General features: G+C 45.8%; 1 protein-coding gene across 1 annotated transcript in view; it reads right to left on the minus strand.

Annotated features, from left to right (window-relative positions):
* Nucleotides 1–5,380: 5,380 nt before the first annotated feature.
* The window catches only part of VSIG10L2 (V-set and immunoglobulin domain containing 10 like 2), a 71,952-nt gene continuing 50,192 nt past the window's right edge, over nucleotides 5,381–27,140 (minus strand). Inside the window, exons 7-14 of the mRNA XM_079954977.1 lie at nucleotides 25,772–26,032; nucleotides 23,405–23,665; nucleotides 21,757–22,047; nucleotides 19,034–19,339; nucleotides 14,270–14,392; nucleotides 12,972–12,996; nucleotides 10,338–10,462; nucleotides 5,381–6,066 (exon numbers count right to left, since the gene is read on the minus strand). Of these exons, the coding sequence (XP_079811103.1) occupies nucleotides 5,924–6,066; nucleotides 10,338–10,462; nucleotides 12,972–12,996; nucleotides 14,270–14,392; nucleotides 19,034–19,339; nucleotides 21,757–22,047; nucleotides 23,405–23,665; nucleotides 25,772–26,032 (1,535 nt within the window). The 3' untranslated portion in view covers nucleotides 5,381–5,923. The remainder of the gene's footprint in view (nucleotides 6,067–10,337; nucleotides 10,463–12,971; nucleotides 12,997–14,269; nucleotides 14,393–19,033; nucleotides 19,340–21,756; nucleotides 22,048–23,404; nucleotides 23,666–25,771; nucleotides 26,033–27,140) is intronic.

A 27,140-nucleotide genomic window follows, 5' to 3' on the forward strand; every position in this document is an offset into this window, starting at 1 on the left:
GAATCAGGCCAGGGGCCCAGCTTGATCATCATCCTGTTCTTATAGCAACCACCCAGATGCCTGGGGGAAGCTTGGAAGCAGGACCTGAATGCATTCTTCCCTCCTCACCACCTCAAGAGAAGGACATAAGTTGAGAAGCTCCTAGATTGCTCTAAGGGAAAGTGTAGTGTAGTCAAATCAGCCTGTGAAACTGCTCTGCACCAAGACTGCTTCCTGCAGTTGGTCAGACTGCCTTGTCTATAAAATCTTACACCAGAAATCCTGCACTCAAAATTCCCTACAAGACCCCTCTCCAGCTATCTCTGAGTAGCCACTGCCTTAAAACTGGACCTGCAGCGACACCTCTACAGCTTCTATATCACTCCTTTGTCCACCCATCCTCATATAATTGGTCAATGCATTCCACTGGTACTTTGGATGACCCCTATCTCCTTGTTTCAACTTTTTGAGCTGCTGTTCTGCCTGTCTAAATAAGTTTCCACAAATCCTATGATCGCTCTTAAGTAGGTAGGAAATGGAATCCTACTTTCTGTCATGGCCTACGGAGACAGTGGATGTTGCAACCTCAACATATACCCCAAAACAAGATTCCTTAAAGGAACCTGCTTTTAAAGTGTTCCCTGATCCAAATCCTCAGAGTGGGTTCCTGTGATTTGAATCACAAAGTTATGAATTCTTTCCTAGCTGCGTGGCAATGATGAGCAAAAGCAGTACTTGGTGTAAATGCAACCCTTAAAAGGAAAGGAATCTTCACAAAGTCTGGAGCCCAGTGACAATGGCTGAAGCTACAAGGAGCTGTTGGACTCAGGCAGAGGTCAGGAACTTGTGACCCACCACCAACATCCTTGACCATTGGCCATGCTAGCTGTGGTTGATGGGAACAGAGAGTCCGACAAGATCTGAATGGCCACATGTTCCCAATTTCTGGGCTAGGGAACCTTACAGAAAGGCAGAATGTGGTGGTCTGCCTTTTTAATTGCAGAGAAACCAGTTACACAGGAGTTGGGCTTCCAGTGACCGAGGCACAAACTTTTCTTTGGTGTAGATATTAGAAGAGAATGTCTGTGTGGTTGTGGTGGTGAGGTTGCTACAACAAAATGCACTGTGTACAGAAATGTGATAGCAAGCAGGCAGATTGCAGATTGCTTGGGTAGTGAATGCCGTCTCCCACCGATCCCTTAGACAAGCTGGGGGGGGGGGCGGATATGTCTGGGTCTTTGCCTGGCCCTTGTTTGCTGAAGAGTCTCATTGTTCCAGTTGCTTAGGGCTCCTGTTTTATTGGCCCAGGCAAGTCGCTAATGAGAGATGAGAGGATGCAGGGATTCCATGGCAGATGAGACCGGTTGGGTGTTTGTGGGGCTGGCAGTTCCCACAGTTTTTTCTGACTGTCCTCTTGGGAGACAATGAAAGGAATGTCTCCTATGGTTAAAGTAGCTGTTGACATCCTATGTTCTTTGGGGCACTGGATTTAAAACTAGGAGGGATTAATCTGATGCAGTCAGAACTTCTGTTAGCATGTGTGCCCCTAACCACCCCCTTTCTCATTCATTTCAACAATGAGCTGAGCAAACAACTGGCTCTTCAATCCATTCCCCTGTCCCTTATCATCATCAGCTCAGCCTCTCCTCCACCTGCTAAGATTTGGACCACCATAAAACACCTAGGAATGACTGTGCTGATTTCGGGGTGGGGGGGTGGGAGAGCAGGTACATATCAGTACATGAATGTATAAGCTGCCTTTCCATCTTAAACAGAAGATTCAAAGGTCACAACATGTTGGAAACAGAGAAGGAGAAATAGTAACAGTGGCCAGTTCGTGAGCTGAAATCAGCCAAGGGAGTGATGCTGTTTGACTGATGAAACTCATCGCAACAAATAGCCAGTGTGTTGAGCCACAGCTTGGTGGCATAGTGTGGTGTGTGTGCGCGCCTGCATATGCAGGCATGAGACATGGACATAGCCCCTGGCATCTCCATTTAAAGCAGGAATCACAGCATTCACAGAACTTACCTAGGCAGCATTTAAGGGCATTGCAGGAAGGACTTGCAAGCAACCTAGAGCCATGGCTACAGCCTTTGTCCGTAGAGCAATTATTAGCTCCACTTTTCAGGACCAGATTAGACAGTTTCCCAGTCTTTTCAGGCAAACTCTACCCCCCAAGGAAAAAGCCCAAGGGTGACAAAGGGGGTGGGGTGGGGTATCATTAGTAATAACTTGTGGTGCAGTAATTTTGGACTATTGTCTTACAGTGACAACACTTTTTAGACAGTGATGTGTATAATTCACTTCACTTCAAGCTACGGGAAACCAGTCCTCTGTTTATGCCAACTTGCCTGCTCATGTTGCTGAGTGGGACCCTGGATGCCTCTTCCAAAGTCTTGATGATGCCACTGGCAAGAGTTGTGGTGCTCTGACTGGGTGAAGATTTCTGCACATGGTTTTTGGGTATATGGATTTTGGGGTGATTTACATCACATGCTCAAGAGACCTCTTAAAATTATCCTTCTCCCTGGACCATACCATGTCAGGCAGTGAGATGTGGGGGTTGAACTGCCTGGGTGAATACTCTCTCCCACCCACAAATTTCTGGGTAGAGAAGAACTAATGCAGCCTAGCAAAAGACAAGAATTCTTACCTTGGTAGGAAATTCTCTCACTTTCAGCATTCAAGGTGCTGTTGATGTGCAAGAGCATTCCAACGTGCAACTGCTCCACCTCCAGTCGAATTATACAGAATAAGCTCTAAAGTGCAGTGTTCTTCCAGTGGCCCATACATTTTTGTTCCTTGGCGTTCAGGCCATTTATCACCACATTAGACCAGAGTTTGACAATCAGTGGCCCTCAGGTGTGGTTGGACTCCAGCTCCCATCAGCCCCAGCCCAGATGGTCAATGATGATGGGAGTTGGAATCCAACACATCTGGAGAGTCACAGGTTCCCCACTAGATCCAAAAAAAGAATCTTCTTCACCTCCAACAGCTAACCTATAGCCATTGACTTAGAAGTTGTCACGTATCTGCGCAAGAGATGGACGCAGCCATTCCCAAGGAGCAAAATAATTTTGCAAAGCCCTGAAATGGGTGCATGATACAATCGCACTGGGGTTCCCAAACTGGGAAATTAGTCCCTTGGTTACCACACTTCTTCTTGGACCTGGGGCTCCAGACAGACTACCCAGTCTCCTTCAAAAGACAGTAAGGGAGAGGTGGTCTGAGAGTCTAGGCTGAGCAGAGACGTCAGACCCATTTCAATAGATTCGCCCAACCATTTCCATAAAGCAAGACTGAACGGGAGGGGCGGCAGGGAGGGTATAGCTATGGCAAAGAAATATTCCCTGCGTTGTTGTGGATCAAACACAAAGGTGACTGTCAGCTAGTTGCAAGGGGCAGACATGGGTAGAGCTGTGAGGGCAGCTTCTACTGAAACCACAATCACCACGAGACTTTTATTGCTCCTCTATCTCCAAAGGGCACCCATAAGAGTGAATTTAACCTGTAGGATGACCATTGGGGAGAAAGGATAGCATCTATCTCTACCAAAATGGCAAGATCCAACCTGGGACTGTGCTTCTATATCTTTTAAATGGAGTTATTTAAATGCAGCACTTGACCTGACACCTGCTTTCTGCAGGCATTGGGTGCACAAGGGAGTTCCCTATGGGCAGGCCCCTAGTGCAGGCTAATCCAGAAGCCTTGGCTCTACTGCCCGTCAACTCTTCTTTGCCAATACAAAATCATGAGTACACTTTAGGGCTTCTGATGGTACATTTGCAGCCACATTTCTACCTGCCCCACATCTTGTGGTGTCTGGTGTCAGGCAGGTGGGTGTGGTTTTGGCCAAGTAAATGTGTTTAGGATCTGGGTGTAAGGTTAGTTTGGGGCCTTTCTTTGGGCTCCTTCGCACTACCCCTTGTCCCATGACTAGAAAGTATGGCTTTGAGCAGTTTTGCCTTTGCCCAGCAACTGTCCCCTGGAAAACTGGCACTTTAGCGGTGATTTGGAACCAAGGACAATCTGTGGGGAAACCCAATTGCCCTTCGTTCCCATTCAGTGCTAAACTGTGGGGTTTGGGGGGGGGGGAGTGGTGGGGCAAACAGAACTGTAGATGAACCCTTGCACTCATGGAGATATCCATTCATCAGAACAACCAAAATTCAGTCAATGGCTCACAGATCCCATCACAATTGTCATTGTCTCCAAGAGGCAAGCATCCTTTTGAGATAGGCAAAAACAACATTTCTTCAGCCTTCTATATATCTTGCAAACTGAATGTGTTTGCTTAATGTCAGCTGAGGACTTAAACAAGTTCCACTTGGATGGGAGCTGTAGAAAACAGCTTGGTGGTTTCGATCTAGCCAGCAATTAGAGAAATAGGTCTGAGGTTTAAAGCAGGCTGGCAGCCAAGTAAACTAAAAAAAAAAACCCACCTAAGACAAATATTGAGTTTGAAGCAAGGTCTTGCTTTCCATTTCTGCGGTTGTAATTTGTGCAATGTTAAATAGCCACCTGCACCTTTTGGTTTGAACCTAACTGTCGGAGAAACCGATTTTTAGTGGCAGAGGACATGGGCCACATGCAGAATGTCCCAGGTTCTGTCCCCAGCATCTCCAAATGGGATTGGGACAGCCCTGAAACTCTGAGGTGGTGCTGCCAGTCAGTGCAGACTGATGGGTAGCAAATGTGATGCTCGCCAAATGCCTATGTACTGCATGCTCCCATCAGCCTCAGGCAGCATAGCCAATAGCCAGGAGTGATGAATGTTGTTATCGAGGGACCACTGAATAGGCTCCAGCATAGTGTAGTGGTTAAGAGCGGCAGTCTCGTAATCTGGTGAACCGGGTTCGCGTCTCCACTCCTCCACATGCAGCTGCTGGGTGACCTTGGGCCAGTCACACTTCTCTGAAGTCTCTCAGCCCCACTCACCTCACAGGGTGTTTGTTGTGGGGGAGGAAGGGAAAGGAGATTGTTAGCCGCTTTGAGACTCCCTAGGGTAGTGATAAAGCGGGATATCAAATCCAAACTCCTTCTCTTCCTTCTCCCTGCCCCTGAAAATATATTGAGCTAGATGAACCAGCTGTCTGACGTGGTACAATGCAACTTTCTATTAATCCAAAGCAACTGATCCGGATAGCAAGAGCTTCTGCTTCTCAGAAGATGGTGGCAGCTCTTTCCCTAGTACATCTTAAGGGTGGATTTAGCCTTAAAGGTGAAGCTGGAGTAACTAGACTCTCATCTAAGTGAGTAACCTCTGAGATGCTGGAGGAAGAGAGGGGTTAGGACGCTATCGTTTTCTAAAGGAGCCCAGGGACAACACACCTACTTAATATCCCAGGCACTTTCAGATTCCTCCTTCTCCCACTAAAGAAAAAAAAAGATTCCACACTGTCAGTGCATCAGACTGTTTAACAGCAGCAACCAATCATTAGCAATGGTTTTCTGCACACCCACTAATGTACAAAGAAACCAGCATCTGTTGGATAACAGGATTTTGTCCCAGGTCTCCCAGATGAGGTCTCTGAATCTTCAGTAACCACATGCAAACTAAAGTGGCACCTCTGAGGCTTCCCCGTCGTCATTCCTAGACCAGGAACTGCCCAGCCAGCTTCTACAAAGAGGAAGGAAAGAAGCACACCTCCTTCTCTAAGGAAGGCATCCTCCAGATTTTTCACAGGCTATCCCTTATTTGCTGCAAGGACCCTTTTGATTCTGTGGCTAGCGCTTAGATGTGGCCTTCTGCCTTCAAAGAGGAAGAAGCTTCAGGATCTGCGATGAGAAAGATCTTGCCTGATTCAAAGAGCGGTCTGATATCTCCCTCCAGTTTCTCCCAAGCATTGCAATCCTCCCCCATATCACTGTCCTCCCCTTGTTGACCTGAATAGCTCTCACCAAGCTATTTTGACTACTGGGGAGTCAGATTTTCTGGTGGTCACGGGGTGGCGGTCACTGTGATTGTCACATTAACTGGAGGGTCATCAGAGGTGGGTTCTGGGACAGGCGCTGGAGCTGGGGCTTCGTCGTGGGCCACGGCTGAATCCTCTGGGGCTTCTGTAGCCTCCTCGGGGCTAACCTCTGTAAAAGGAAGAAACACATGCACAAAGTATATAAGGGACAGTGGTACCTTGGGTTACAGATGCTTCAGGTTACATACGCTTCAGGTTAAAGACTCTGCTAACCCAGAAATAGTACCTCAGATTAAGAACTTTGCTTCAGGATGAGAACAGAAATCGCACGGCAGCAGTGGGAGGCCCCATTAGCTAAAGTGGTGCTTCAGGTTAAAAACACTTTCAGGTTAAGAACAGACCTCCAGAACCAATAAAGTTCTTAACCCGAGGTACCACTGTACTTGTGAGAGGTGGTGTAGGAAGGGGTGTGTGGTGGGTGCAGGTCACCGCAGGTGTCATCACTGAGGAGGGTGACCGTGTTGTAATCTTCGAGCCTAGTCAGAGGAATGTGCCATTCTCCAGGCACCCGGCTCAGATTACTTGTTGACCTCCCTGTCAGCGACTCCCGGCAGGAGACAGGCAGGGTCTCTATCGGCGATCCTCCTCAAACGTGAGAAGAACACACCACTCTTCCCTCCTCCCTGTCTTCCCCAGGAGGGGGAAAGAGACAGACAGAAATGTATTTACATGCCTTTATTTCTGTCTATGCAGCAGTACAGAGAAACACGTCTGTACTCTCCAAACAACAACAACAGAGAGAGAAACTCCACCCCTGTACTTCCAGTACATGTCAGGTGACACACTGAGCTAACATCCGGTGCTCAGTACAGTGAATAGACTGTCCTTTGGATCCCACGGTACAGTCCCAAACATCAACATCCTGTTTGGCATTCCAGCCAGCTGCAGCTCGCTGCTGCATTGCTCCTTTTTCGTAACAGACCGTGGGGCCTGGCCTGCAGGATGCCTGAGCCACACCTCTCTCTTGGGGAGTGATGCGGTGGCTCAGGCACTTGCAGGCTCCACGCTGCCCAAAATGGCAACGTGGGGCTTGTGGACTCCGTGGAGGTTCTGCAAAGCATGCTCTGTCCTGGCTTGCCCTGCCCCAGGTTTAGGGCGTTTGTGCCGCCCCGGGTGCCTGAGCAGCTAGCTATGCCACTGCTTGTGAGCTGATGGGGGAAAGGCAATTAACAGGAAATGAAATGCAAAAAGACTTAAAAAGATTATTTATGTATGCGACAACAGCAGCAAGAATGCTGCTCATACAGAAGTAGAAGGAAGAGAAAGTCCCAACCAAAGAAGAGTGGATAACCAAGATGATGGATTATGCCGAAATGGCAAAGATGACCATGAAGATCAGACAATAAGATGATTAAAAAAAAATAGTCATGAGCGAGGAAAAGAATGATAGATTCTGTAGATACTTAAAAGACCACTGTAGATACTTAAAAACGTTAGCAGGATTGTTATCACACTTACAATGTAATATGATTTAAGGTAAAAAAGGAGATAAAACAGATTAGATAAATGTAATTATATGTGATAGAATGAAAAGGAAAATTGGAAACCAGGCATGGGGATGGGGAGTCCAGGGATCTAAGCAGTCCCAGATGTATAGAAATTGAAAATGTCTTAAATGTATAAGAATGTTGTTTTTAAAAAATGAAAAATAAAATATATATTTTTAAAAACGAAAGGCAGTCAATAGTTTCTGCCTATGTACACATGACGTTCTATTCTAGAATCAATTGAAACTGCATACTTGAGGGGGTTTTTGGTTTTTTTAATGTAGCCCGCAAACGATCTAGACCTATTGCATGTTTCTTTTTTGCCCAGAAAAGTGCTTCTTGAGAAATAAGTCCCTTTCTGAAGAGAAGGACTCATTGCTATTTGATTCTGTATTACCCTGCCATGTGTCCATTTGGAAAGAAATGGAGGAAGGCCGGCAACTGGGGGATATATCCACATCTGCGTAATGGCATTGTGAGTGGGCATATAACAAAATTGCAACCACTTCCTTTTTCTTTCACCTGCCTCATGCACAGTGAGGAAAAGGTAGGGGAAATCTAATCAAAGGAAGGTTGTCAAATGTGTATCAAGTAGCCATGCCCAGCCTTGTGGACAGCAAGAACTAGAACAGGCATCCCCAAACTCGGCCCTCCAGCTGTTTTGGGACTACAACTCCCATCATCCGTAGCTAACAGGACCAGTGGTCAAGGATGATGGGAATTGAAGTAAAACAACAGCTGGATGGCTAAGTCTGGGGATGCCTGATCTAGAACAAACCTAGATTGAAAGCAGTATGTTGACAACTCTGAATTGAGAAAATGTACATTTTGGAGCTACAAACATTTGGTTTGGATATACAGGTCTCTGTAATTTTTTGCTAAAGCCTCTCCTCCTTACAGAGGGGAGAAGTTGTGAGCAGGAGATGTTTCCCACGTTGGCAGGGGGTGTTCCAGCCCCTGCCCAGCTGGCCTGGCTGCCACACCACGCCCCCAGTTAGCCAACCAATCAGGTGGAGGCTTGGGGGAGGGGTTTTGCCGCTCACATGTGGCTGTGGCAGCACTTCCCTTTCATTCTGCTGCTGGTTTTTGACGGATCACCCACCCACCCTCCCTTTAGTTCATTGCTTGGTTCTTGACCTTGCTATGGACCTGTGGTTGGTCGCCTTGGCCTGGTAGGAATTTTTATCCAACTGGCAAATTGGCACCGGCCACTTGGTTTTCGCCTATCTCGTAGCAAATCATCACAACTTTTAGGTATTGGCGGTTAGACATTGGAATATGTTTGTGTATTGGGAGGCAGGGTGTGGCCATCGCCTACCCCTCCACTTTATGGGTATTCCGGTAAAGGAATCCAGCGGTCGTGTATCCTGTCCGATGCCCTTGCTGGTGACTAGGGCCATGGCATGACCCCCAGTGACATCAGGGGACGCTTACAGTTGTATTTGCATCAACAGGCTCCTCCCACTGGTGGTTAACCCTTGATAGACTCACCCCTCCCTGAGGGGGTGGAGTCACGCTCTGTTGTTTTATCCAATGCCTAAGCCAATACCTCTCACATGCTGTAATCAATAAAGTTGTGACCTTTTTTAGACCATTAACCTAATATACTGTGTCCATGTGTCTTTCTTATCCCCAAGCAGGTGGCAGGTCCTTGAATCACAAAATCTGTTACCAAGTTCCTTCCTTCCTTGGACCATTCATTGGATGGGTGGATGGGAGCAAAAGGAAAACCTTACAAAAAGTAAGATGGGGAGAGATTTTCTGATGAGAGGCCTGCCCCTTACCTCAATTAAACCTTTCGAGGTTGCCAAGGCTTTTCCATTTAGCCCCACATCATTTGCAGTTGTGTGAGGCTCTTGTCCTGTCTCTGTAATTTCTCACCAGCGTTGCCACATCATTGCGTGTTGCATCCCTCCCAAGGCATTCCAGGAAGTGCAGCTCGTGGGAAGCAGCATGAGACTCTTCCCACAGGGCTCACTTCCTAGCAAGACCCAGTCAGGTGAGCTGTACCCACTTCTGAACACTTCAGAGAAATCCCTTCCCTTTCCCTTTGCAAAAGAACATGGGGCAGAGAACCAGCCCCTATTTTTGCAAGACGAGAGTGTTTGGGGAAAATAAGGGAGGGATCGTTGACCCAGATTGTTGACTCCTAGGTCCGGCACTTTGTCCCAATGAAATGCAGGTTTTGTGCTTGCAAGAAAACAGAAACAACGCCTAACCATGGCAAGTTGGGTGCAAGGAGTTTGTTTTGTATACATGTGTTCTTTTTGTGCTCTTTGGCGAATGAAGTGACTCAGCACGATGGTCAGAATTGTGGAATGTGACTGAACAAAAGCAGGGCAGGAGGGTGCTGAGGCTTCCTATATTTTTCAATGAAAACCAAACTCTCGTCATGCAAAATTCTGGCTTCAATTACAAAAAGAGAAAACAGATTCATGTGCCTAATTAGGAAAGTTGTATGTTGCTGCCGCTCCCAAAGAGGCAAGCTGCAGTTCCGTTTAAAAGTGAGCTTGCCTCTTCAAAACAGGGAATGGCAGTGACATTTATGTACTTATAAATAAGCAACCGTTTCCTTTCCAGAGAAACCAAGTGACTGAATAGATGAACTGCACTATGTCAAAGGACTTGTAAAATCTGCACTCATTGATCAGTGGTGCCTTTGTCCACACATGTGAGTCACCAGTTCCTACTGTGGTGGCCAGTCTTCCAGAGTAGATTTTCAGAGGTACAATGGGTTTTCCAAGAAAAGGGATAACCACACCACTTCTTCTCCTGGTGGGAGCTTCACATGAGCGGAACTCCACTTAGAGGATGCTCCCACAAGTAGAAGCCTAGTTTGGATGCAAGTCAACTTTGTTAATCCGGTGATGGTGGAGGTCTGCCATCTGTTTACCTGCTGCTGTTTCCTCAGCTTCCGTGGAAGGCTCTCCAAGCTGCTCACTGGTCCCTCCTTCCATCCCTGCTGCTGTCTCAGCATCTTCTGGAGTGCTGATGTGCTCACGGGCTTCTCCGCCAGCCCTAAAGGGGTATGTACACAAGAGACATAGAAGGAAAAAGTGAAGACACAGCTAGAAACATCTCAAGTCTTTTGGCTCTCTCACATCCATACTATTCCTACGATCATGTGTTCACAATTTCGGTTCTTTAGGCTTGGGTGGAGGTTGGGCTCTTCTTAAGTCTTTTACTCTGGCAAGTGTCCAATATAAAATCTCCTAAATTCCCTCTCTCTCTCTCTCCCTCTCTCTCTCTCTCTCTCTCTCTCTCTCTCTTCTTTTCATATTTATACATTTCACTGATTTTGCAATCATTTTGACATGTCAAAACTTGACTTCCTTCCCCCTCTTTCTGCGGTTCCTTAAATTTAATTTTAATATCTTCTGCATATCCAAATTTACTTAATTTGCCCATTGATTCTTCTTCTTTAAATATATACTCTTATGAAACTGCAGGTTATTGTAATAATCCTGCCAATGTTCTTATCTGTTTACAATTTATCTGGAAATATTCAATAAACCATTTCCATTCTTTTATAAAAAAATTGTTATCCTGATTTCTTATTCTTCCGGTAATTTTGCCATTTCTGCATATTCCGTAAGTTTTTGTATCCATTCTTCTTTCACTGAGACTTCTGCTTCTTTCCATTTTGGGGCAAGTAACATTCTTGTTGTAAGGTCTCTGTCAACTGACATCTTCTGCCAAATGCTAAGCCTGGCACCATAGCTGCAAAATTGTTATTTGCCCAAAAATGGAAGGAAGAAGAGGTCACAAGGAGACAAGAATGGTTACAGAAACTAATGCAGAAAGGGCAAAACTTACTGGAAGAATAAGAAATCAAGATAACAAACATTTTAGAAAGGAATGGAAATGGTTTATTGAGCACTTACAAATGAGCTGTAAACAGATCAAGACATTGGCAGGATTATTCTAAAAACCTGCAGCTTCAAAAATATATATGATATATATATAAGAATAGATGAATAAAATAATAAGTTAAGATAATTTGGAGTATGCGGGAAAGGATGAAAATAAATGTAAAGAACCACAAAAAGAGGGGGAAGGGAGTTGAAGTTATGTTAAAATTATGGTTGAGTAATTGTTGTAATATATATAAATGAAAATTATAAATACAATCTCATATATATATATATATATATATATATATATGCGCTAAATGTGACAGCTAGTGCACAAAATAGCAACAACCAAATATTAAAAATAAGCATCAAGGTCATATATGAAACATTGAAATCAAATGGCAGTAGATATTCAGCACTGACAAAATATTTAAAGGCTATCTGGAAGTGTGTGTACACACTAACATATACACACTCTGCAAAGCCATGAAATTAATTATTCCTCCCATCTGCTGAGCCATTTAGGTGGCAAGTCACAGTATATTCTGGGCAGTAAGATGGGGTGGAGGAACAGAGGTCCTCCAAATTTTGTTGAACTCTGATTCCCATCAGCCTTTACCATTGGCTATGCTGCATGGAGCTGATGAGTGTTGGAGTCCAACAACATCTGGAGAATTTCAGGGTCCCCATAGTTGCAGCAAGGGCTCCTGAAGCACCTAGCTTGCCATTGACTTGCTGCAGGAAGAGATGCAAAGACCTTCACAGTCCCTTCCACTTCTATGACTTCTTGTTCAGACTGGAACATTGACAGGGCCACAACAGACTTTGCTGTCTCTGATTCCTGTCTTGCGATTCCTGGTTTATGATTCGTGGCTTGCAATTCTTACTCAACAGCTGCCTACAGCCCAACTCTGACAAGCTCTGACATCAAAATTAGCAAAGGAAAATTCTGGGAAGCACATTTATGTCAGGGAACTGACATCGGAGCCAGCAGTGGAGGCAGGGCTCCCAAGCGATGCCGGAGAAGGGCCAAGCAGGGAGAGAGGGAACTCATCGGCTGGGGAAGGAAATCAGTGTAACACCAGGGATAAAGGGGGGCGGTTGGGGGAATCGGAGAGGGGTCTCCAGGACTCTTCGCTGGAGACCAGCAGGGAGAGCACAGGTCCTCCTCTGCCCACACCCACCCTGCGCAGAAGGCTTCCGCGCAGGGAAAGTAGGCGTAGACTTGGCGTCAAAGAGCTTTTGTGCTGGAAGAAGTTTAAGAGACGCCCACTGACGGATTCTGCTAGCGAATGAACAGCCACGAAGTGAAGGGCTGTCCAGTCAGGAAAGGTTTAACCAGGTTACCAGCCAGGAGTGGTGGCCACTTACGCACGAGCAACCCACATACATCCCATTACAATTTATTTTGGCATAAAGTGTTCCATGTGGTCTAGCTATTTGAGCTGTGAATGCAGACCACTTGCAGTCAACGGGTTGCTCTTCATACGTTGTTCTCCATGCCCATCAGCCCCAGCCAGCATAGGCAATGATTAAGAATGATGGGAGTTATAGTCCAACATCTGTAAGGCTGGACCATATTGGCTATCCCTAACATAAGTCAACAAGAGAGAGAGCAGGAATCAATGAGTGACAGAGGACATAAAAGACAAAGAATAGAGGATACCACTTACATTCTGAAGAGCAGGTCGTGTAACCCTGTAACATAATAAAGCAAAGAGACCACATCTTTAGAACTATGTTGCAGGAACAGTGGCAAAATTAAACCCCATCCTCAAAACCCAGGGAAAGGGAGCTTCAGAGATGAGGCTCACCCTCGCAAGACATGTTTGTAGCATGGGTAGAAAACCTGTTGGAGAACAGGTGTTGCTGAGCTACAGTGCCATTGGCTGGCATCTGTCTCAAGAGCCAGTGGAGTGTGCCTCCGGGGGTGAAGTCCAATGGCTGCATTAGCAGCAGTGAAGTGCCCTCCCCAGAGCACAAGCCTGAGCACTAAACCTGGCTACACTATTGGCTACACTGGTAGAGGCTGATGGGAGTCAGACTCCAGCAAGATCTGGAGGGCCACCAGGTTTCTCCAGTCCAAGAAATAAATCTGTCCTGCAGCAACGAGCCACTTGCTTGGAGCAAAAGCAGGATGGACTCATGACTTTGCATGGCTAGAGGAAACACTTCACTTGACCTACTTTGGCATTATACCTTTGTTGCATCCAAATGGGAAGAGAGCCCCCCCTCCCCCGGGCACTAACCTGGGGGCTGTAGGTATCATGGTGGATATTCCACTGGCAGTTCTTTCTGCCTTTCTCTCTCTGCCTCTCTTTCTTTCTCTGCCTCATCTATTCCACCCTGTTTCAGCTCAGTACAAACAACAATGCACCGCCATGTTATCTAGGCAAGGCACCACTGGTTGTGCCCCTGGATGGCTGTGCTATTTTGACTTCTTTGTCTCCCTGCTTCGCTCCACATCAGACTTCAGCTGCACTTGCTGAGCAAGAGGAGGAACTTAGGAAACTGCCTTGCGCCGAGTCAGGCCATCTATCTCTTGTCTTGTCAACACTGACCTGCAGCAGCTTCCAACAATTTCAGTGCAGCTTACAGAGTCGAAACACAATTGTGGCACAAAACAGATAAAATGTAAGCGCATCATAAAGAAATGGGGGCGAGGGGAGAGGCTGAGCATATGCCCTGCTAGTGGTGCAGGAATAAAACTGTGAGCACATTTGCAAAGCTAAGCAGGGTCCGGCATATATCCTGGAGAAAAAGGGGAAGTCTAGTGAGAATCCCGAGGGTGAAATAGAGATGCCTTAGGGCCACATTCAGCCACAGGGCCTGCGGTTCCCCCCCACCTCCCCATGACTCAAGGCCCATTACTCTTTGCCCTTGAATAACACCCCAATCTTGGAAGGTATTTGTGGAACCCCTTGAGCTAGCAGCAGCAGGGAGGGCAATTGCCCAGCAGTCAGACACTCACTTGGATTGTTCTCCCGGTTCCGAATGATGTACTGGAACACCAGGAGAGATGTAACTGTTGCCACTATCATTCCTGCCACTGCGGCACCAATCACTGCAGGGTAAGCATTAAAAGGAGGGTCGGCTGCAAGAGAGAGGAAGCTGCTGTTGAAAGCCACAGAGTCATACCACGACCGGATCATCAGGACCCCAGAGCATGCTATAGCAAATGGATCTCGGCATCACACATCACAGGGGCTTCCAGCATTCCAGTCTGTGGAAATGAGGTTCGAAAGCTGGGTGACTGACAACCACCCTGATACCATCAGAAGCACCTCTGCCTCAATCCAATTCACCCATTACTCTCCTGAAGCTGATTTTAAGCTTTTTTTTTGGGGGGGGGGGAGTCATAAAAGCCAATCACAGATTGCCGACATTAACATACCAATTGGTCCTTGGCAGCACTGTGCTATTGGAGAATTCTTTCTCTGCTAAAGGAAGCCCTCAGTGAGGCTTTACACAAACTCTCCTCAGGCTCCTCCCAGCCTGCTCATTCCAGGCTGCCGCATCTGTTTCCAATCTCCTCCATTTTCCCAAGAAAATAGTTTGCTTGTTTTTCTTGAGTGTTTCGTTTTGGTTTTGCACCTTCCTTAAAGCTGTCCCCGACCTGCACCCAGACTTGTTGCAACAGCTGCTGCCCATATGGAGGGGAGAGGCAGCCATTTTCGCCTGGCACCAGCAGAGTTAAGCCAAGATGTTCAGGGAATATTGGGCAGAAGGCAGAACAACTGGACTGCAGGTGGAACTTGGCTCCCAAGTCAACAAGGAACCCAAAAGAGAAGCCCTTTTACAGGCCCTGTAAACACTGCTGTGTGCATCATAAACTATCTAAGTTCCACAAATAGTTTCTGGGGCACCACAGTCCTAGAGATGAGTGCTTTTTCTTCAATTCTCTAGGAGTTATGATGGCTGGCTGTATACTGTCTCCAGTACAGACCCTCCAAGTGTCCCTTTTCCCCCACCTGCCATAACAAACGTGAGCAAATGAGCTAAGGTGATTTTACAATAAACAGCTGATCATGTCAAAATCTGCACTGGGACCATGAGAAGCTGTTCTCTAGTTGTACCTTTAGGACCTGGAAATGGTTGAACAAGGATCCTCCCCCACAAAGGGAACAAGGAATCCTATAAACTGTTGTTCCGTACGGGAGATCCAAAGGCTTCTAGCTAAGAAACTCAGAGCACCTGATCAAACTCCAGTACCCCATGAGAACGTTGAGAAGCCACTGACAGTTAACAAACTGGTGTGAGACAGACATAATTTTGCAGTGTGTGTGTCTGCCATATGGTAAAGCAAACTGTATCTTCCCTCTACAGCACCACACAATCACAAGCCCTATTATGCAATATGGGGCGTCCAGGGAATACATATAATGGGTGGGGAAAATGGGCTCTGCCACCAGCCTCTGTGTGATCAGCTGAACATCCAAAATGACACCTTTGCACATACATCTGAGCTTTCAGTGCTCAGATCAGGCTTTCCCAACCTGGTGCCCGTCAGATGTTACCATTTGACTACAGTCCTGATCGTTCCTGGCCATTGGCCATAGTGGTTGGGATTGACGGGAGTCCCAACACTTGGAGGGCAACAAGTGTTGAGAAGAGCGACACACAACCTCTCTGTGCGACAGAGAATTCTGCAAAAGGTTCCCAGTGACAAGTCACACCCGCCCCATCCATTTAAAGCAATGTGAATTCTCCCAAAGAATCCTGGGAACTGCAATTTGTTATGGGTGCTGCAAGTGTAGCTCTGTGAGGGGTATAGTACAGTCCCCACGATTCTTTAAAGGAAGTAATGTGCTTTAAATGTGCTCTCACTGTATATATTATGGACATTACAGAGCCTGTTAATCCAGAACTTTTGGCTGAATTCAGAGAGGCTGAGGGCTGATCCACTGGATGCAATCTTGATCTTCCATCTCTGATCAAATAACCTGGGCCTTTCCTCCTTTGTCAAGAGATCTCATTTTTCATATGTTTGTGAGATCTTGCAGCGAAAGCCCAGCTCTGTCAAACCCACTCAAACGTCAGGCAGGGGTTTATATCGGAGGAACCCCAAGCTAGCAAGCGAAGAAGCAGTTCCTTTCCAATGGGCCTGGTGGGCATGTCTTAGATAGGAGGGCGGAGAACACTTCCCAGAAGAAGAAGACGAAGGAAAATAATCCATGGCAGGAAGGATTAACCAAACCATGCAATTAAGAAGAGATGATGGGGCACAGGAATGACAACTCCATCCAAAAAGAAAAAGAAAACCACCCAAAAAACCCCAACTCACCCATCAGATATAATTTGCCCCGCCTGATCCCTGTGGCATGCAGCAGCCTGCACCATTTGGTTTTGCAAATCTAAATCCAGCCTCATGCAGTGCAGCAAGACAGGAAAAGCAGAGGAAGCTGAGCCGCTCCCCGATGCAAAAGAAGATCAGCAACAGCAGCACAATTGAACACACACAGAGAGGGAGCAAAAGCAAAGGCATTGGGAGAAGCAATGGCAAGAAGCAGGTTCTTTCTGGTCACTGCAATCACATTCCAGACTCACATTCCCCTGTTCAGGGAAGTTTTTAATCTGTGATATTTTAGTGTATTTTTGGTTTCTATGGAAGCCGCCCAGAGTGGCTGGGGAAACCCAGCCAGATGGGCGGGGTACAAATAATAAATTATTATTATTATTATCAAGAAGCACTTCCCCCTCTAACTTGTTTCTCATCCAACCTGGCTTTGGCTCCCAGCTAACCCAGGATTGTGTCTGCTATGACTGGCAACAACTCTTCAGGGTGCCTCAGGTAGGTCCTCCTTATCATCTGCCACTACCTGATCCTACCACCTGGGACATTCTGCATGCAAAGCACCTGCTCTGTCCCAGAGCTATGGGGTCTCAACTCACAGGGCAGCCTAAGCAACACATCTACTCTCCCCACAATGAGATTTCCCCACTGCCATCCTCTCCCTGTGGCTGTTCTGCTCCATCATGTTGCATTTGTGATTTAACCCACCACCTCCACCAGACAGACGCAGAGAATGAATTATTAGATAAACTGCCACAGGGTTTCGTGTAAACTGCACACACACCTATCTTCCAAGTGAAGTGGATTCAGATTTTGCAGCCCTCATCTGGCACACGTACCACCTCCAGCTTTGAAATGCTCCCCACAGTTTGAGAAGGGGGCATTTGCTTCCCCTCAAAAAAAAAAAAAAAACTCGAAAAAATTATCCACTTTTAATGTTTGTTCAGTTTTTTTTTATGCTCTCTCCCAACACACACTCCCTATTTACATCTTGAAATCTGCTCTGTTAGGGATGAGGAAATGGCTCACAACTGACACAAGGACCAGCCAATTCACACTGTTGCACAGCCAAGCTCTGAACAGATGGAGGAAAGTTCCTTCAGTCTAGAGCAGGGGTGAGGAACCTGCGGCTTTCCAGATGTTGTCTGACTCTAAAAGAGGATGGAAGAAAAATCCATGGAGGAGAGAGCTATCAAAGGCTACTAGCCACAATGACTGTACTCTGGCTCCATAGTTGAAGGCAGTAATGCTTCTGAAAACCAGTTGCTGAAGACCACAGGAAGGGAGAGTGCTCTTGTGCGTCAGTCATACTTGCAGGTTTTCCATGAGCATCTGTGCTTCTATGAGGGCAGAATGCTGTACTAGATGGGCCATTGGCTTGATTCAGCAGGATCTTCTTGTGTTCTTGTAATGTCTCACCATTGTCCATGCTACTTCAACAACCCACCCCTGGTCTAGAGCAAGATATATTTTCTGCAGAGTCCCTTTAACCAACTATTAGAACTTTGCACCAAATGGATTGGCATTGGGGTTTTTAAAGGCATGGATGGAAAGCCTCTTCCTAACCTGTTCATATCAGTGTGAGAAGTAACTGCAGCTACATCACTTGGAGACCAATGGTGACTGAGCAGTCTACGAATTGTCAATACAAAATATTAAACTAAATTCTGAATCACTCTGTTATGTACTGAGTTGAATAGGATCCAAACTGCAGCAGTCTGATTGGTCCTAGAACAATAGGATCCAAAATGCAGCAGTCTGATTGGTCCTAGAACAATGCAGCAGTATGATTGGTTGGCAGGAACCACCCAATCATGCTCCAGATAGAAGTGAATCCACAACCTGATTGGCTTACAGTAGAATTCCGGAATTAGCCAATCATGTGCAGCCCATTGTGTAAATAATGTATATAAAGCAGATACTTTGAGGGGACTTTCATTCATTCCTCCTCACCACTATGAGCTGAATAAAGAGCATGAAATCACTTTGCGACTCTGAGTATATTTCACTGGCAACGATGGTGGGACATGAAATCACTTTGCGACTCTGAGTATATTTCACACTCAGAAGACTATATGGATATAGCAGACTATGCAAATCAAAGTCTGAGTATATCCCTAGCAGGTGTAGCATCTGGGTCTTCCCAGGCAAGAGCTGAAACCCAACAGCCTTCGAATCTAATAAACAGATGTGTTTATTTATTGCAACAGTCCCATTAAAACAAACCACCAACCGATCATATTATTTTTTACATATCCGAAAAGTATTGATTGCTTCTTGGGAGAAAGGGCTAAGCTTGCCCCCCGCATTCAGATGCCCAGCTCTTCCCCCAGCTCACATGAATCTACCATGTGGCCCTTAGGAAGGGGGTCATCACAGCTCCCAAGTTAACTTCTGTCACAGTCTGCAGAGGAATGCTGTCACCCTAGCTACCCACGTCACCTGGTGTCTTTACTTCAGAGGGGTGCCCAGTCGTCCGGTGGTTGACAGCCAAGATGCGGAAGGCATACACAATTGCAGGATCCAGCCCACCCAGCCTCTGGTCGCGGGTGTCAGGGTCAATATCGCTGACTACTGTTTCCCAGCTGCTGGCCAGCTGGTTTTTGGGAGCCTTCTTTGCTTCCCTCATCTGGACCACAAAGCTGGTCAAGTTCCCCGAGCCCTGGGTCTGCCACTCCAGTTCCACCTCTGTGCGGTGGCGAGTGTACATCAGCTTGCTGATTGTTACATTGGGTGGGGAGGGGTACTCTGCAAAGGAGGAAAAACGTATTCAGTCCATCAGTGAGTCTTGGCAAACCTCATACCTGCCATTGCTTGGGAATTCCAAGAAATCAAAAATTCAGTGCAATTTGGAAAGGTTCAGTTAACTATATTGATTCAAAATGGTAGTAATTACCCCAACGCAGATGAAAACCTGCTCCTTGAGAGCACAACATTTGGCAAAGATAAAAACAAATAATATGGACAAATAATTACTACACGCAGTAAAAAGGATACAGATCTTCACTTGTAGATTAACAGGTTATTGAATGTGTTAACACAAATAGAAGTTCTAAATATTACAGCTGCTGAATATGGATTATTATTTTGACTGGAATGTAACTGGATTAAATTAGACTTTGGAAGCAGAATTAAAAGAAATTATCAAATCTGTGATTCTAGCATGTGGGCAACCACCAAAATTATACAATTGGAAGCTTGATTAATTGATATTTGATTTGGTATTGTGATTTGAAATAGATATAATGAGGCTTATTTTGGATTCTTGTAATTAAAAACTAATTAAAAAATAATTTTAAAAAAGAAAGAAAACCTGCTCCTTGATCTCAGGAACCATAATGGAAAATTTGGTTACAATATCTTAAGAGGTGTCCAAATGTATGCAGTTTGGAACATTTCAGTCCACCATCTTGATTCAAAATGGTGTCCAGCTGTATCTAAACAGAGACAAACCTGCTCCTTGATTTCAAAAACTATAATGCAAAATTTGCTTACCAGGTACATAAAAGGTAAAGGTAAAGCACCCCTGACAGTTAAGTCCAGTCGTGAACAACTCTGGGGTTGCGGGGCTCATCTCGCTTTACTGGCCAAAGGAGCTGACGTTTGTTGACAGACAGTTTTTCTGGGTCATGTGGCCAGCATGACTAAGCCGCTTCTGGCAAAACCAGAGCAGCAGACGGAAACGCAGTTTACCTTCCCGCCAGAGCAGTACCTATTTGTCTAGTTGCATTTTGACGTGCTTTCGAACTGCTAGGTTGGCAGGAGCTGGGACTGAGCAATGGGAGCTCACCCCGCCGCAGAGATTCGAACCGCCGACCTTCCGATCAGCAAGCCCTAGGCTCAGTGGTTTAGACCACAGCGCCACCCACGTCCCACCAGATACATAGTTTTCCAAAATGCACAGCAGATACATCCTGCCTTTACGCCAAGGAGTTTATGATAGCATGCATAAGAATCTTCTTGGGAAGTTTACAAACAGGACACAACATCAATAGCCCCACCACCACAGCTCCTGTTGTTGCTCTACAGAAACTTTCACTTGGAGACACGATGCTGTCCCCTGGATCTGGAGGTTGCATATAGCCAGGGATAAACACTTTGTCTACAAATGAGTTATTCGCTGTGCTGTTGCATCAACACAATCAATAGTAGTCAATGTGTTGTGGGACTCACAATGAGATCTCATCCCCTCATCTCCATGCATTGAATCTACAGTACACAGCTTTAGAGCATCAAGCAGAGCGATCCAAACGATAGGAAGCCAGCGTAATTTATAGTGGGAGAAATTATGGCTGTGAAATTTACCCCTATTTCAAGCTGGCTAAAACCTGGCAGAGGGAACCAAGCTTTTAAAACAGAGTTAAACTTACACCACACTTTCCCCCAGCATCAATTCTGCTGGGTTACTCCGTCATGTGACATGTGAATGGAGTTTGGAATAGAAGATTTGGAGATATGCTTCAGAGGTCCAGACTATGGGGAGCCTGGAAAAATTAATGTTTGCAATTTGGACTATAATTGGTCATTTTTTAATTTTAGTTTATTATTTTTAATTGGATTATGGTTCGGATATGCTGATTGGCTGTTTTTATTGGAAAATCAATAAAAATGATTTTTTTAAAAAGCAAGAATGGAGTTTGGAATAGGGGCAAGTCTCCCCCAGCCCCACCCTACCCCTGACGCTCCCCTGGAACACCCCTTTTTCAGAACTTACCCCAGCTGAGCCCTGGTTGAGCCAGGATGGATGACTTATGTCAACACAGATAGGTAGCCGTGTTGGTCTGCCATAGTCAAAACAAAAAAAATTCCTTCCAGTAGCACCTTAAAGACCAACTAAGTTAGTTCTTGGTATGAGCTTTCGTGTGCATGCACACTTCTTCAGATACACACTGAAGAAGTGTGTATCTGAAGAAGTGTGCATGCACATGAAAGCTCATACCAAGAACTAACTTAGTTGGTCTTTAAGGTGCTACTGGAAGGAATTTTTTTTGTTTTGATTATGTCAACACATCTGAGCTGGGATGCAACTGGTGCAACCCTGGCTGAGTCCAGGCTCACCTGGCTCAGTGGCAGATCAGCGTATTCCAAACTCCACACATCCCAGCAGATCTTGGGTTTGGATTGCAGCCTTAGCATTTTCACTTTACCTTCACGCATCTGCTTACTTTTAACCAGCAGGTTGATGCTGGCAGAGGTGTTGCCGACAGCATTCATGGCAGCACAGCGATAGGTACCGCTGTCTTTCATCCACTCTGTGTCCCGGAGGGTCAAGTTAAGCCAGGCATTCTCCTGCTGCAGCCGGTATTTCCTAGCATCCGTTCTGACGACCTGATTCTTGTTGTTGTACCAAAAGACTTCTGATCCCAGGTAGGCGCCTTCGAGCAAACAGGCCAGCTCGACCTCATTGCCTTCAAACAGTGACACTTTGGATCTGTCTACCACAAGCTTAGGAGGTTCTGTGAAGAAGAAGAAAAGAAGAAGGAAGGAAGAGCCTGAGAAAAGTCGGCAATAAAGGTGCCCCTTTGCCCCCTTTAACAATTGTGTGCCAGGCAGGAATTTGATAGGGGAAGCTTTTGCCATCTTGAAGGTGCTGAGTAACCAGTGACTTTCCATCTGTTGGCCAGTAGTCAGGGATGATTAGTCTAGAAACATCTGGAGGGCCATAGCATGTTTATCAATGCTGCAGCAGAATGAACTGCACTTGTTGATTTTCTTTTTTTATATAAATATTTTTATTGAGTTTTACACAACAAGTTTCAATTAAAACATAGCATTCACCTTCACATATAGGATTCTCCAAATCCTTTGACTTCTCACCACCCTTCTCCAGTTTTCATTATCAATCATTTTTTCATTCAGCTTATCCATTTTTTTCCTAATTTGTTAGTTGTATTACTAACCTTTTCCTTTGTATTTTTTATATCACAAGTATTACTCTAATCCTGCCAAAGTTTTTAATTGTTTACAGTGTTCTCTTAAATAGGTTGTAAATTTTCCCCAGTCTTACTTAAACTTCTTCTCATCCTGGTCTCTGAATCTCCTGGTTAATTTGTTGATTTTCTGCCTGTTGCTCAATGGAAGAGAGTCCAAAAATAAGGGCCCATTCTAGCAGGTGCAGTCACACCAGGAAGTATACCTGAGGCAGTCCCCAAGCACTGTCACTTGCAATGTTCACAGTCACACTGGTGGACATAATTTCTCTCCTGTTCATGGTGTATAGCTGATGAAAACCCCAAATTATGGGATTACTGTGCTTGATTGGCTGGCAAACTTGCCTGACCTGAATCCCATAGAGAATCTATGGGGCATTGCCAAGAGAAAGATGAGAGACATGAGACCAAGCAATGCAGAAGAGCTGAAGGCTGCTATTGAAGCATCCTGGTCTTCCGTAACACCTCAGCAGTGCCACAGGCTGATAGCATCCATTGCACGCCGCACTGAGGCAGTAATTGATGCAAAAGGGGCCCAAACCAAGTACTGAGTACATGTGCATGCTTCTACTTCTCAGAGGTCCAATATGGCTCTATTTGCAGTCCTTGTTTTGCTGATTTCATTTAATATTCTAATTTTCTGAGATTAACAATTTGGGGTTTTCATCAGCTGTATGCCATGATCATCACAATTATAACAAACAAAGGCTTGACATATCTCGCTTTGCATGTCATGAGTATATCACATATATTAGTTTCACCTTTTAAGTTGAATTACTGAAATAAATGAACTTTTCCACGATATTCTAGTTTTTCAAGTTTCATGTGTACTATGCCCCTGAGCTATGGCCCCATCCCAAAGGTACTGTTCTCAACTGCTTACCCAAACGGACCCGGCACTCAGTAGCTCTTGTGAGAAGTGGGTGGGCTGCCACGCAGGTGAATTCCTTTCCCCCCAGGGTGGCGTTTGATTTCATGACAAAGATGTTGTGGGATTGTTTCAGTCCTCCGAGCACATGGTCCTTCCAGTCTCTCCACCACAGAGTCACCCGGGGTTCTCCGCCTGCCCAGTCGCAGGCCAGCATGAGGAATTCATTCTGCTTCGTTGCTACGGCGCTGCAGGTCGGGTTCCCACCAGGGACCCCTGTGGCAGAAACAGGACAATTCAGAGGCAGATTTCTAGCCTTAACAACTCACCAAGGCTCACTGCCTTCAGAATTCTGCTGGAGAATTCCATCTGGCCCTCCCGTTTCAAGGCAAACTGACCTAAATTGCAATATGTGCAGACTTAGTGCACTGATCAGAACACATTTAATGATCGAACAATGCACTTCCACAGCTCTTGTAATGCGTGCAAGAACATGTTTTTTAAAATATATATATATTTATTTATTGAAATTAAATCTTTTAAACAGCAAATTCAGGGATTCTAATAGATCATATTCAATAAATAAATACATCTGTATATGAATACTAATAGCACTATTTGAAAAGTTGGAAGCAGCGTAAGTTTGAACACTCTCATTAACTTTGTTATTCTAAATATTACAAAAATACCCATCTTTCCACAAACTTGTTAGGTTGGTTGATGCATTTTTTTTTTAATAATAAGTAAACTCAATCATTATTAAAAAGTTTACTTATTATTAAAATAATAATAAGTTTTTATTTTTTTAATAATTTTTTTAATAATTATTTTTTTAATAATAAGTAAACTCAATCATAGGGACGCAGGTGGCGCTGTGGGTTAAAGCCTCAGCGCCTAGGACTTGCCGATCGAAAGGTCGGCGGTTCGAATCCCTGCGGCGGGGTGCGCTCCCGCTGCTCGGTCCCAGCGCCTGCCAACCTAGCAGTTCGAAAGCACCTTCTGGTGCAAGTAGATAAATAGGGACCGCTTACCGGCGGGAAGGTAAACGGCGTTTCCGTGTGCGACTCTGGCTCGCCAGAGCAGCGATGTCACGCTGGCCACGTGACCCGGAAGTGTCTCCGGACAGCGCTGGCCCCTGGCCTCTTAAGTGAGATGGGTGCACAACCCCAGAGTCTGTCAAGACTGGCCCGTACGGGCAGGGGTACCTTTACCTTTACCTAAACTCAATCATTGTTAAAAGGTAAAGGGACCCCTGACCGTTACGTCCAGTCGCAGACGACTCTGGGGTTGTGGCGCTCATCTTGCTTTACTGGCCGAGGGAGCCAGCGTACAGCTTCAGGGTCATGTGGCCAACATGTCCAAGCCACTTCTGGCAAACCAGAGCAACACACGGAAATGCCGTTTACCTTTCTGCTGGAGTGGTACCTATTTATCTACTTGCACTTTGATGTGCTTTCGAACTGCTAGGTTGGCAGGAGCAGGGACAGAGCACCGGGAGCCCAGCCCATCGCGGAGATTCGAACTGCCAACCTTTTGATCAGCAAGCCCTAGGCTCTGTGGTTTAACCCACAGCGCCACCCACAGCATCAGATAGTTGTTTATTTCCTTGCCATCTGATGGGATGGCGTTCCACAGGGTGGGTGCCACTACCGAGAAGGCCCTCTGCTTGGTTCCCTGTAAACCCACTTCTCCCAGTGAGCGAACCGCCAGAAGGCCCTCAGAGCTGAACCTCAGTGTCCAGGCTGGACGATGGGGGTGGAGACACTCCTCCAGCTATACTGGGCCAAGGCCATTTAGGGCTTTAAAGGTCAGCACCAACACCTTGAATTGTCCTCGGAAACGTGTTTCAAATGTGCTTGAAATGCCTGGTGTAAACTACATGCCACATGTTCCCAAGTTTTTCACTGGAACAATGAGAGCTGGGGACTTAAGAACAAAAACCAAAGCCAAAGAGCCTCATGTACTAAGGGCCCTTAAATTAGGATGGGGCTCACTCATTGCCCAGCGTGATTTGCTGTTAACCCAGACCAAAATGGCATGGGGAAGTTTAAACACCAATCACGCTGCACGTAGAGAACTCTCTATACAAGCTGATATCTCCCCATGATCCAATCACAGCCCTTCAGTGCAAGGCGGGGCTGCGTATGAGCCTCAGCCTCAAGATTACACAACTTTTAGAAGACATCTGAAGGCAGCCCTGTATCAGGAGGTATTTAATGCTTGATGTTTTTATTATGTTTTTATATATGCTGTAAGCCGCCCAAAGTGGCTGGGGAAACCCAGCCAGATGGGCGGGGTATAATAATAATAATAATAATAATAATAATAATAATAATAATAGACAAAGGTTTTACTGGGTGGAGAAGGAGGGTCACTACTCACACACAGTGGTTCTGCAGATGGTCTCATCTCTGAGCGCCGGGTGAGAAACCAGGCAAGTGTAAGAGGTCCCGTTGCGAACATCTTTGCCGTGATGGATTTGGGTGGCGTTGGAGTAGGTCGCTGTGCTGTTTCCTCCCCACCGGGATTTCACCCACCGCAGCCGCACCGGGGGGAACCCTCCCTGCCACGAACAGCGCAGGGCAAGGTCTTGGAAATTGGTGGCTGGCAGCGGAGTGCAGCTGGGCTTCCCCTTGGGCAGATCTGTGCGTAGGGGGCAAACATGGTATCAACAGCAACGAGGAGTTCCTGGCACCCAGCACATCCCTGTTGGCCCAATGGGTGGTGAGAGGCAAGAACTGGCATTCCTATCTATGGCTCTTGCAACATGGACACACACAGCCATTCAACTTACAGCCATCCTGCTCAACCGTCCCAATATAAGCGGGACATCCCTGAATTACAGAAGCCATCCTGGCTTCTAGTGGGATGCTGGAATGTCCTGTTCTTCAGTTTGGCACTCTGGAGCAAGTCAGCTGGTTCACGCCAGAGCACTGGACCAAAAGATGCTCTTTTTTTGGTCTCACACTCTTGTGCAAGTCAGAGAGCTTGAGACCAAAAAACAAACAAGCGTCCCCATTTGGATCAGCAGAATGTTGGAGTGTGTCAAATGCATATTGTAGGCAATTCCCTTTGGCATCTCAAATGCACCTGTGAAGGTGATTCCCTTTGACATCTCCACAGGCTCCCCCCCCCCCCCAGTGGCTGGGCTTGTGGCATTACAGTTCCTAGAGCTCCTTGGGAAGAGTGATTGATTGTTATACCACTCTGACAATTGCAGCTCTGTGCGGAGAATAGGGGTCTCTTAGCAGCTCTCAGCACTCTTAACAAACCACAGTCCCCAGGAATCTTGGTGGGAAGTCACGGCTGTTTAAGGCGGTATGATGCTCTGAGGAATGGCAGGCTAAATGGATGGACTACGCTGAGATGGCAAAAATGACCACGAAAATCAGAAATCAGGAAGAGCAAAATTTTAATAAAGAATGGGGAAAATTTATATTGTACTTGGAAGAACACTGTGTAAACAATTGAACTCTTTAGCAGGACTCAAATAACACTTGTAATGTAACAAAGACTTTGGACATAATGGATAATTAATCAACTGGATGACTTCAAAAAATGCAGTAGCAAAGGATAAATGTGGAACCCACGGAAGGGTGGAGGGAAGTCTATAGACTCGAATGAATCTTGTATTTCTTTTGATTTAGATGTGAGTTTGAATGTAAACATTAATTGGAAAAAACAACTAAAAATTAATATAAAAAAGTGGTATGACACTGCTGTAAATGTATTATTGTGCAGATGGTGTCTG

The sequence above is a fragment of the Podarcis cretensis genome (genome assembly GCF_951804945.1).
Source record: "Podarcis cretensis genome assembly, chromosome: 15".
In the NCBI taxonomy this organism is placed as follows: Eukaryota; Metazoa; Chordata; class Lepidosauria; order Squamata; family Lacertidae; genus Podarcis; species Podarcis cretensis.